The sequence below is a fragment of the Equus quagga genome, unplaced genomic scaffold (genome assembly GCF_021613505.1).
Source record: "Equus quagga isolate Etosha38 unplaced genomic scaffold, UCLA_HA_Equagga_1.0 154965_RagTag, whole genome shotgun sequence".
Lineage (NCBI taxonomy): Eukaryota > Metazoa > Chordata > Mammalia > Perissodactyla > Equidae > Equus > Equus quagga.
Window position 1 is genome coordinate 11,358 of NW_025796962.1, and position 12,012 is coordinate 23,369.

A 12,012-nucleotide genomic window follows, 5' to 3' on the forward strand; every position below is an offset into this window, starting at 1 on the left:
TGAAATTCCTGAAGAATTTTCTCTCATGCTGTGGTCTCCCCAGGCCTCATCTGCATACGTGGCTTCACTTATCTTCTTTACTTTTGACAAATTTAAATTTATTACCCCAATCCTGACTTCTTCAAGCTCTGGACTTGAATTCCTTATTGTCTTTTTGCTGTCCCCAGTTGGATGTTTCAAAGATACCTTGCGGGGGCGGCCCCATGGCCAAGTGGTTAAGTCCACGCATTCCGCTGCAGCGGCCCAGGGTTTCACTGGCTCCGCTCCTGGGCGAGTACATGGCACTGCTCGTCAGTCCACATTGAGGCGGTGTCCCACATGCCACAACTAGAAGGACCTGCAGTAAGATATACAACTATGTACTGGGGGGGTTTGGGGAGATAAAGCAGAAAAAGAAAAAATACCTTGGTCTCCATGTGATTTAGTAAGATTCAAAAACTACTCCTCCCAGATTCTGATCCACTTTTAGTCTTCCCTCAGTACTACTTGTACTGTGTGGTTACCCAGGACAGAGATCCCCTGACTGAGCACCAAAGCCTTAAGGTGGCCCATCCAGGGGGCCTTACCTGGTGTGGGGCCTGCGTATGTTACCACCTTTTCTCCTGCACAACCCTCACCTCTCTTCTCTTTTCCTGTTTCCTTTTCCTGTGCTTTTCCCTTCCTGCTGTGGGGTTTTCCCTACCCACTCTGGCCAGTGAGTGAGTGCTTATCCCTCCAATGTCATCTCAAATAGCACCTCCTCAGGAAAGCCTTCACCACAACCCCCATCCAGGTCATAACCTTGCTTTTTCAGAAATACATACATGTGGGGGCTGGCCTGGTGGCACAGCGGTTAATTGCGCATGTTCCGCTTCGGTGGCCTGGGGTTCGCCGGTTCGGATCCTAGGTGAAGATGTGGCACCGCTTGGCAAGCCATGCTGTGGCAGGCATCTCACATATAGAGGAAGATGGGCATGGATGTGAGCTCAGGGCCAGGCTTCCTCAGCAAAAAGAGGAGGATTGGCAGCAGATGTTAGCTCAGGGCTAATCATCTTTAAAAAAAAAAAAAGTATGTATATATGTGAATATCTAGAGATATATATACATACAGTTCTTTGCTCCCCAAGACAATCTTCTAGCCTCAAAGTGGTTAAACTCATGGTTCCAGTTTATTACAGCAAAAGGACACAGATCAAGATCACCAAGGAAAAAAGGCACATAGGGGAAAGTCCAAGAGAACTAAGCACAAGCTTTCAGGTGTCCCACCCAGGGCAGTTGCATGGGGAGCCAATTCTTTCAGCAAAGATGTGACAACATGTTCAAGTGTCACCAACCAAGGAAGCTCACCCAAGCTTCAGTGTTCAGGGTTTTCATTAAGGCACATGATACGTACGTGACTGACTATGCATGTTCAGTCTCCAGGATCCTGCCTCAGAAGGCAAAGATGCTGTGTAGCCTGGCGCCCCAGGTGTACAAACCCCACCATTCACCAGGAGTCACACTGTTAGCATAGGTTATCTAGTCAAACTGATACAGGGGGACCCAAGGCCTCAGGCATAAAAATCATTTACCAGCAAGATATCCTAAGGACTCAAGTGGTCTTTCTGGAGCAGGTCGAGGGCAAGTCATTTCTCTGGAATGTGCAGCATTTGAGCAACTGAAGCCTGTTCATTTAATGTTTTCCTGCACAGTCCACCTTGTTGGCCTTTGGCCTAGTCTCTGTTACAGTGAAACATATTTGCCTGAGCATCTACATGAAGTAAAGCATTTCTGTAACAGACACACCACAGTACCATCAGGAATACGCTTAGCATTTGAAGGAGGCGGTGTGGGGTATGGATAGATTTAAACGAACCCCCAACCCATCCTATAAAGCCATTACATTCGTATCCAGGTTTTTGTACTAATTTGATTACTCATCCTCTTTGATCAACTGTTATTTGTACTTTGTGATAAACCACCTCCTCTGTCACTACACTGGTTTAAGTCATCACCCTCACCCATCTGGAAAGCAGAACTTCTTAAGGTCTTCTTCCCCCTCTCATGCCCCTTCCTTAGTCTAGTTTCCACGCAGTGCCTAGAGTGATCCTTTTAATATACAAATCAGATCACATTACTCTTCAGCTCAAAACCCCACCATGGCTACCTATTTCACAGTGTACTATGTATTTTTTTATTTTCTGTATTCTTGTTCTGGCATTGGGCACCTCGGTGAATGGGGAGAGACAGCAAACAACTTGCCCAGGACCTTGCCTTTCATGTGTAAACTAACCACCTCTATTTGGTTCTTGCACTTTGGGAGACAGTATTCCTCTGCCCTAAAACTCCATGGCTAGGTACCAGACAGCAAAGATACCTCCTATGCCCCAAAGCTCTACTGTATTTTTCAAACCAGCTAATCCTAAGCTATTTACCTGCCCTGCCCTGCCTTTCCTGCAGAAAACACAATAAAGGTGCTGGGCCATGCCTTCTCCTTTGCTGCTGCTGCCTTCTGACCCACTCTGGTGCTTCATCACATGGCCCGGTGTGGCATGCCCTGACTCCTGTTTGCTAGGGATCTGTGAGCGGAAGCTGCTTCCTTCATGATATGAGGTCTGCATGTCTTACCACAGCCGATTAAACAAATCCCAGGTAAGTTTTAGAACACATTCAGGAGTATGTTATAACCTCCTTACAGTGGTTGACAAGGTTCTACACAATTTGTCTCCATTTCTCTCTGATTCATTTTGTCCCACTGTAACCCCTGCAGATGCAGCTCTAGCCACACTAGCCTCCTTGCTTTTCCTCAACTCCCCCCCGCCCCACCATGGTCCCAACCCAGAAATGTCTTTCTCAGGGACCTAGGAGCCATCTGTTTGAAACGAAGACATAAAGGGAGATAACATCTCTAGCTCCCCACTTCTGTGGGAGGTTAGGAGCCTAACTTCGTGGGCACCTAACTCCAAGTTGCAAAACTACCTTCTGTCGTAAAGAAATGAGAAATTTGTTTTCCCTTGTAGAAGGCTAATGTAACGGCCGACGATCACCCGCATTACCAGGTATATTTAGGATGAACTATGTGTAACAAAAGGTGCTATCATGTTTTCTTACTTGAAGACTAATTATTTTGAAAAGGTGCGATGGGTGAGTGCGGCTGCGCGTCACTGAGTCACGCCACCTACGGGCAGTCCTGGGTTGGGGGCGGCTTCCGGGGGTGCGGGGGGATGGGGGAGGCCACAAGCCGCAGGGTGTCGGGGGACACAGGCACACGTTTCGGGGAGCCGAACCGCGGGGACCCTCAGGTATGTGCGTAGCTGAGGAGGACCCCAGGGAGTGGCCTGAGCCGGACACGACCTTGGAGCCGGGGCCAGCTGGGCGCGCGTGCGGCCTGGCGTTTGCGAGCTGCACAAGGCCGACCCCAGAGGCGTCTGTTTCTTCCGACGCGCGTCACGTCGGCTGGCTAACGCACTCGCTCACGCGGGGGCTTACACACCCGTTCCCTCACCCGGGCCCCTTTACCATGGCCTCAGCGCACCCCGCCCGCGCCCTTTTCCGGGACTGCTCTGCAGCTGCGTGCGCACCGCCTGCCGGGCCCGGCCCCGCCCCGCCCACGGCCCGCCTTCCGGCCTCCGCGCCCTGTCGTCTCATTGGCCCGGTCCCCTCGGCCCTCCTCTCCCCGGCGGAATTTCCCCGTTCTGTCTCTTCTATTGGGCACGCTGCCTGCGGCCTGAGAAATTTCAGCCAATGGGAGCGGTCAGGAACTACCGGGCAAAGGGGCCGTGGCGCGCAGTATAAAGGGCCTGGCTCTCGTTGCCCAGGATTATCTCCGACTCCGTGCGTCGAGGGGTGGTGAGAAGCTAAGGGGCAGCTGGGCTGTGCGTTCCCGGTCCCTGCCCGCCGTCGTGGGCGCAGGTCTGGGCTTGAAGAGCCTCAGCCTGAGTGTTTCTTCCTCCCACCCGTATGCAGGATCCCCCGGACCTGGACACGCAGTTCCGCAGGGCTCAGGAAGGCGTCCCCTCTCCGTCTTCTCTTCTCATGAGTCTCCCAGAAGCTGTGATGAAGTCGGGCAGTGTTCGGCCCGCAGGTGAAGCGGATCAGAACCAGGACCAGAGAAGGAGGGTTGAGAAGAAAGGCCTGGTGTCAGTTGTTGGGGTTGGGGGTGCACAGAACAGTGTTGACATCTCTTTTTTATTGCAGTACCTACAGCAGGCCAAAGTCAACCCGGCTTCCCAACCGTGTGAGTGCCTTTGGCTTTGTGTCTGGAAGCGGAAGGGCAGTGAGACTGAGGAAGAAGACCAAGCTGCGCGTGTGCAGCATTGGTTCATGTGGCTGAGAGCTGTTGATCAAACACCCCAGCTGGGCCCTTGAGAAGGCAAAGGGGCGGAGGGAGGGTAAAGTGAAGGAGGAAGGTGAGCATTCCAAGTCCCTGACTCCCTCCACCCACCTCCCAAACTGAGGCTCTCTTCCTCTCCTGTCAGGCGGCATCTCACAATTGATGACTTTGAAATCGGGCGTCCTCTGGGCAAGGGAAAATTTGGGAATGTGTACCTGGCTCGGCTCAAGGAAAGCCATTTCATTGTTGCTCTGAAAGTCCTCTTTAAGTCCCAGATAGAGAAGGAAGGACTGGAACACCAGCTGCGCAGGGAAATTGAAATCCAGGCGCATCTACAGTAAGGACAGTCTCTGCATGAGATTCCAGAAGTGGTTCCTCACTCTTGTTCTGTTTCCTCTGATATTTCTGCCATCTGAACCCAGTACTACCCCCAAATAAGCCCTTTGCTTCCACCTTGAAGACTTCTCTCTGCAACTCATTCCAATTACACTATGTAAAGTTCCCTCTGTGTCACACTGGAACCCTGATTCCCATTCCTTCTTTCTCCCCTCACACACTCCCAGACCAGACTGTATTTATACTGGTCCCAGCACAATTTCAATTTGCCCCCTGTATGACCAATCACTTGTATTAGCATCATGTGTTGAGCCTCAGGGAGGAGTCTGACCTTTCCTCCATCCCTCCTCCAGACACCCAAATATCCTACGCCTGTACAACTACTTCCATGATGCACGCCGAGTGTACCTGATTCTGGAATATGCTCCAAGGGGTGAGCTCTACAAGGAGCTGCAAAAGAGCCACACATTAGATGAACAGCGTACGGCCACGGTGAGGTGGGGGGATGGGTGCTCTGGGGTCTGTGAGTTTACTGTGGGCTGGTGGGGTCACTGCTTCTGGCTGGTTCTGGTGTCCAAATTGGGTTTTTCCTTAGTTTATTTCTGAATTTTATTCTATAAATCTTATATGACACATACATCCTACAACTTCACATTTGGATACCCTAACTACCCCCAGAGTATTTATAAGAAGGGTGTATAAGTTTGGATTCTTTGGTTGTAAGCAACAGAATCTAACTCCACTACCTTATGCAAAGAAACTTATTTAAAGGTTGTGAGGGAGTTTGCTGAGTAAATGCATGAACTGGCCCAGAAATAGGAAGCATGAGTTTTCTAGAGGGCTCCAGACAGGGAACCAGAGTGATGATCATCCCAGCAGGAATGATTGGGTCAGCTTGCTGTCAGAATGATCGATCTTCCAATTTTCCTCCTGTTTTTGTATCACTTCCTCAGGCCTCAAGTCCTGTGGGAGATCATCTGATTGGCTCAGCGTAGGTCCTCCATCTGGCCACTTGCTGTGCTAGGGCAAAAGGGAGGATCTGTCCATCTTAGCATCCATCCTGTAAGACCGCATAAAATAGTGGAGGGGAAATCCTCCCTCACCAATAATTGTGGTGCTATTAAGGAGGTAATGGAGCTAGTAACCAGGAAACAAAAGATTCCACTACAATTATAAAATACACGATATGTATTTTACCTCATAGGGAAAGTGTGGCCGGCTTCATTTCCAGACTGCTTTTTCTTTGCTCACACAGATAATGGAGGAGTTGGCAGATGCTCTGACCTACTGCCATGAGAAGAAGGTGATTCACAGGGATATTAAGCCCGAGAACCTGCTGCTGGGGTTCAGAGGTGAGGTGAAGATTGCAGACTTTGGCTGGTCTGTGCACACCCCCTCTCTGAGGTAGGTCAGGTGTGGTGGGATGGGCCCTGGGTGCCAGTTAGGAATGATCCAATTTAATTCATTCCACATGAAGACCCAGATACAAACCTGGGTTTGTATTTGAATACTGCCTTTATCAAATGCATATATTTAATATGTATTTGTAGTTTGAAAGAATGTGGTTCAACCATGTTTTTTATTTCTTGATCTCTGTTAACGTATAACTTTAACAACAAGTTTCCATGTAAATTAAGGACCATTGCTCCATAATTCTAGGAATCTTATTGTATGAATAAACCATAATTAAGTTACTTGGTCCCTCTTGATGGACCATCAGTTTGTTCCAAACCTTTCTTGATGCCCAGAACATTCTTATGAAAACATCCTGGATCATGAGCTAAATAATTATATGGATAATTGCAAAACAGGAATTGGTGGGTCCCAGTGCTTGCCTTCTCTGCATCTTGATCCATATTACAAGTGGTGTTTCCAAACTCCTGTGCTCAGGAGGGGACTGCTCGGGATTTCCTAGGGTCTCCCATCTCACTGGAAGCTGGGGAAGGAGGGTTCTCCTTGTTCTGGGCCTCTGCGCAGTGCTCCTTTCTCTGCTCTCCTCTAGGAGAAAGACAATGTGTGGAACTCTGGACTATTTGCCCCCAGAAATGATCGAGGGGAGAACATACAATGAGAAGGTGGATCTGTGGTGCATTGGGGTGCTCTGCTACGAGCTGCTGGTGGGAAATCCGCCCTTTGAGAGCAACTCCCACAATGAGACCTACAGACGCATCCTCAAGGTGGGATGGCCACACTCTTAGGTATTCATGGGGAAGCAAGTCAGTGGTGGGTGGTGGGCCTGTGGAGCCTGGGGCACACACACAGGTTGTCCACTAAGATCCAGAACAGTGCCTTGAAGAAATTCAAGGAACAGAGAGAACACAGACCAAAGAAATGAACCGTACTTCTCTTTCTTCTTCTCTGGCCTCATCAGGTAGATGTAAGGTTTCCCCCATCAATACCTTCAGGGGCCAAGGATTTGATCTCCAAGCTTCTCAGATACCAGCCCTTGGAGCGGCTGCCCTTGGACCAGATCCTGGAGCATCCCTGGGTCCGGGCCCACTCCCGGAGGGTGCTGCCTCCATCTGCTCAGATGGCTTCCTGAGCCCTGTCTGCCCCTCCTCCCTTGAGTTTGTTCAAGGAGAACTCCCGTCTTTTGTTTCTTCTCTTTTAAGGTGCAAGATGCTAATTAATAAAAGCTGAATCTTTTTGTACCAGGTCTTTATAGTTGTGTGAGTCGGTGTGGGATTGGGTAGAATCTTTATTTCTTGTAGTAACTCTTCCCTTTGAGAGCAGTGCAAGATGATGCCCCCCCCCGACCCCCAGAGATGGTGACTTAAGCACTCTCCTTGAAAACTAGTTACTACTCTCTGCAGATAATTGCCCTGGCGGTACATAACCTACCACCTGTCACAGTGGCTCCTAGACTCAACTTCCTATTCCCGAGGTTCTCAGGAGTATACCACCTGTAACACAGGACTCTGATCAAGCCAGAGGTCCACTCTCTTTATACTGATATCCAACATGCTGCCATCTTCAACATAAAATATTTCACTGCACTTCAATGTTCCCCAAATTCTCAAATGAATTCAGTAGCACCTCCATGGTATGTCATATTCTGATTGCATCAGAATAAATCATCCCTAATAATAAATGTAACATCACTTCTGAAATCACCCTCCACCTGCAGCAATTTCCTTCTGTCACAGTTTCATGTGGCAGCTGCTCCCTTCATCCATGGCATGCTCTCTGTACCAGAGTAAACATCTAGGCTCTTCAGCTGGAAGCTCAAACATGTTTTTTGCTCACTGCAGGCATCGTATCCACCTGTGTCTCCTGACTAAAAACACTTCATATGGAGTTCGCCTCGCTAACGTTACTCCCACCACCATGTTCTACACATTGTCCTCAATGTGAAATGTCCAGCACACACAGGACCACGTCCCTATTATAACCAGACTTACTAATTAAATATAAATAATTCAGCCCCTCCACTCTCACATGAACAGCTCCCACTAGTGCAGATCCATCATTTAAATGTGCAAAGACTTTGGCTCATGGTTTTTTTACCTGTATCTTCAGTGCTCACAGCTCTGTGCTTTCTAGCTTTGTCCTATCAGTTTTCTTGAGTTAATACTTCAATTAAACACTTGGAAATTCCTAATAAATTAACTGGCTTGTACACACAAAGCATGTAATATTACTCATTTCTGGTGTTGGAAAATCTCATATCACTGGGCACATTTTGGGCAGGTAGGAAAGAATAGAAAAATCAACCAGGACCTCAACACTGACTACCAGATGATATATGGTTAAATAACGAAAATTCTGACACGCTTTACAGTAAGGATTTCAAAGTTTCTCCAATAGCTACATAGCTTTCCTCACCTACCCTCATTCCAGACATTCTGCCTCCCATGACACAGAGAAAATAAAAATCTTAACTTTAATATCTGTTTTACATGCTAACCCACAACCATTTAACCATAAGAGTCAACCACATGTGAAAAGGAGAATTATGTCTCTCTCAATCTAGTCAAATTACTATTGCAAATGATGGATAACACTGTTCTTTGTGTACTAATTAAGTCATATTTCTCCATAACCTTTTTTTTTTTTTCCTGAGGAAGATTCTCCCTGAGCTAACATCCACTGCTAAGCTTCCTCTTTTTTTTTGTAAGTGAGCCACCACCAAAGCATGGCCACCGACAGGCAAGTTGTGTAGGTCTGCGCCTGGGAAGTGAACCTGGTGGCCAAAGTGGAGCACAGCGAACTTAACCACTAGGCCACTGGGGCTGGCCCCATAACCTCGTTTTATAAATAGCATCTTCTGGGAAATTGACTGTACCTTACTCTTTGACTCAATTAATGTCCTGTCACTTTGCTTTTCTCTACTTTTAAAAGCAAAAATCTTGAGGGCATTTTCTGGACATGTTTCCATTTTTATAACTGTATGTGTTCTCAACTCATTAGAAGGTGGATTTTATTCTCTCACCTTCACAGCCATAAGAAAACAAGTCGCTGATAGTGACTAATACTGTGTGTAATATACAGTAGTCCTCCCTTATCCAGGTTTTAGCTTCCGTGGTTTCAGTTACCAGAGGTCAACCTTGGTCTCAAAATATTAAATGGAAAATTCCAGAAGTAATTCATGTTTTAAATTGTGAGCCATTCTGAGTAGTGTGATGAAGTCTTGCTCCAGCCTGCCCAGGGCGTGAATCCTCCCTTTATCCAATGTATCCATTGTATAGGCTACTGGCTCATTAGTCACTCAGTAGCCTCTGGGTTATCAGATGACTTTCTTGGTATCACAGTGCTTGTGTTCAAGTAACCCTTTGTTTACTTAGTAATGGCCTCAAAGTGGAAGAGTGCCCAAGTGCTGGCAATTTGGATATGTCAAAGAGAAGCTGTAAAGTGCTTCCTTTAAGTGAAAAGAACACAGTATATATTAGGTTCTGTACTATCCGAAGTGTCAGGTATCCACTGGGGGTCTCGGAAGTATCCCCCACGGATAAGGGGGGACTACTGTAATTCTAGAAGGATTGTTAGAATTCCTAACATGGCTGTTGGTTTCTTGTCTGCAACGAGTTAATGCTGGGTTGGTTCAGGGTTCATCCTCGGCCGTTCCTTTCTCCATCTCCTCTCATTCTTTTTGTTGGTCTCACCCAGTATCAAGACTTGAAATAACAGTGTACACTAACGACCCAAACTCATACATCCAGGCCCGAACCCTCTCCCAGTGTTCAAACAGGCTGCAGTGCATACAAGACACACACGCTGTGTGATCTTATAGACATTTCAAACGGACCATGCTCGAGACTGGAGTCCTGAGCTTCCTCCAAGTCGCCCCTACTTGCTGCCTCCCCACCTCAGGGGATGGCAAATCCACTCCTGCGGTGCTCCGGGCCAACTCCATCACTCAGGAATCCATGCACGGCGTGGAGGCGGCTCTGGGTCACAGAAGGCCCAAGAGAGGCGGGTGCGTGGGTGCGCGCCGCGCGGGAGGGAGACTTCCGGCGCCCTCCTCTGGCGGGTATTCTGACGGCTCATTCACCAGCATCCCCATAAGAGGATGCGGGGCGGAGACCACGCGCAAGGGAGTCCCAAGCCCAGCCGGGCCGGTTCCGCCCCTTTGCACTTGCCCCGACCCCGGGCGAAGGTGCCCGCCTCCTGAGCCTCGATTTCCCCGCGCGTAGAACGCACGGTCTCGCCCCCTCTTCGTTGCCCCGAATTGTTCCGACTGCGAAGAGGCGGGTGTGACACGGCGCTCTGGGCCTGGTAAGTCCTTCACATCGAGGAAGACCGGCTCTTGGACACGCTCCACCGGTGTGTGTTTTTAGAGACAAACTACATTACCCAGAAGGCTATGGACCGTGCGTCTGCGGCGGGCGCTGGGCCAATGACGGCCCAGGACATGGGCGTTTCCTGCGGTCAGCTGTCGTGGGTGTGGGGTTTCCGGTCTCCCTGATGGTCTACGTCATTTGTATGCGACGGTTCCGTCCACGCCAGCTGTGGGGCGGGGGTCGCTCGCTGTTCTGTGGCCGGTATCAGTGCGGCTTTTGGAAAGTGAGCAGAAAGGAGGAACAGAAAGGAGGCTGGGACTCACCTCCGCGCCTTTGGACGAGCCGTGAGCCTCCCCGTGAGCGGGGAGGGCGACAGTCAACTGAGGTCACCCCACGCAAGGCAGGGGAGAGGTTTCGTTCGGCTGAGCCCGCGGGACCCGCCTCAGTCGCCGCCTCTTCGGGCCCCGCTCTCCCCACAGGGTCCCATGATGGCAGCGGCGTGGAGGGACCCGGCGCAGGTGGGTGGACGATGTTTTCGGCGTTGCTGGTTCTCTGTTAGTTGGCGGAGGGCTCCTGGGCGGGGTGGGAGTCAGGAAAGGCACTGGCTTTCTCTTTGCAGTTGTGTTTGTGTATGACTAGTGGAGCCGGCTTGTCACCTGCTTTATTTCCAGTCTTAGGACATGAGAGACTGAATATACGAGGGGACGATAGGCAGGCTACGTATAAAAACAAAACTCTGACTCAGAACCTGCAGCACCTTGGCGGGGAAACCAACCCCTCGTCTACAATAAAGAACCCAGGGAACCACCCACTCTTTAAGTCAGACTTGCCGGACATCAGATTACTATCTCTAGTGGCAATCCAGGAAGCTGAACAATGATTTCTGTAACAGTCGGCCCAAAATGGCCAGGATGATTAATAACTGACTCTTTCTCTAATTTTTCCCCGACTTCCAACTTAAGACCAACCAGAGAAAGCCATGTATGCACCCCTAACCAGCTACATAGGATGCTATATGATTGCATGTCAGAGAGTTTTCATTGTTTAAACATATATCATCATGTTTTAAATGTTGAGACCCTAGTTGATTTTTCTGTTCTTATCTGTCTGCCTAAAATGTGCCCAGTGATGTCTGTTTATCGAGCACCGGAAGTGAGTAACATTGCAGGGTTCCTATGTATGAAGCAGTTAATTTATTAGGAATTGCCAACGATTTGATCAAAATATTAACTCAAGAAACCTGATAGAGAGGATGAGGGTAGAAAGTACAGAGATGTGAGCACTGAACGTGCAGGTGAAAAACCATGAGTCAATGTCTTGGAGCATTTAAATGATGGATCTGCACTAGTGGGAGCTGTTCATGTCAGAGTGGAGGGGCTGAATTATTTATATTTAATTAGTCTGGTCATAATAGGGACATGGTCCTGCGTGTGCTGGACATTTCACATTGAGGAGAATGTGTGAAATATGGTGGTGGGATTAATGTTAGCAAGGCAAACTCCGTACGAAGTGTTTTTAGTCAGGAGACACTGGTGAAAACGATGACTTAAGACCTGGGGACTTTTAGTCACTTTAAGACATGATGTGAAGCCCTCAGCGTGGGGCAGGCAGCTAGCAGGACCAGTGAGGCTCAGGTACTGCTGCTGTTACCATCATTGATATTAT

General features: G+C 48.8%; 1 protein-coding gene across 4 annotated transcripts; it reads left to right on the forward strand.

Annotated features, from left to right (window-relative positions):
* Positions 1–2,208: 2,208 nt before the first annotated feature.
* On the forward strand, positions 2,209–7,278 carry LOC124233158 (aurora kinase C). Of its 4 annotated transcripts, none has more exons than XM_046650306.1 (8): positions 2,209–2,610; positions 3,925–4,042; positions 4,156–4,195; positions 4,437–4,628; positions 4,981–5,119; positions 5,883–6,031; positions 6,630–6,804; positions 6,999–7,278. In XM_046650306.1, exons 1-8 carry the CDS (start codon positions 2,578–2,580, stop codon positions 7,167–7,169), a joined length of 1,017 nt encoding a protein of 338 aa, XP_046506262.1. In that variant the 5' UTR covers positions 2,209–2,577; the 3' UTR covers positions 7,170–7,278. The 4 variants fall into 4 exon arrangements, with proteins under 4 accessions (XP_046506262.1, XP_046506263.1, XP_046506260.1 ...); XM_046650304.1 differs by lacking the exon at positions 2,209–2,610 and adding an exon at positions 2,847–3,260; XM_046650308.1 differs by lacking the exon at positions 2,209–2,610 and adding an exon at positions 3,815–3,833.
* Positions 7,279–12,012: the final 4,734 nt, after the last annotated feature.

Coding starts and splice junctions, on each gene's coding strand:
- LOC124233158 (XM_046650304.1), top strand. CDS start 3,099: ATGGGTGAGTGCGGCTGCGCGTCACTGAGTCACGCCACCTACGGGCAG. Junction 4,043..4,155: donor GGGCAGTGTTCGGCCCGCAG/GTGAAGCGGATC, acceptor TTTTTATTGCAG/TACCTACAGCAGGCCAAAGT. Junction 4,629..4,980: donor GAAATCCAGGCGCATCTACA/GTAAGGACAGTC, acceptor TCCCTCCTCCAG/ACACCCAAATATCCTACGCC.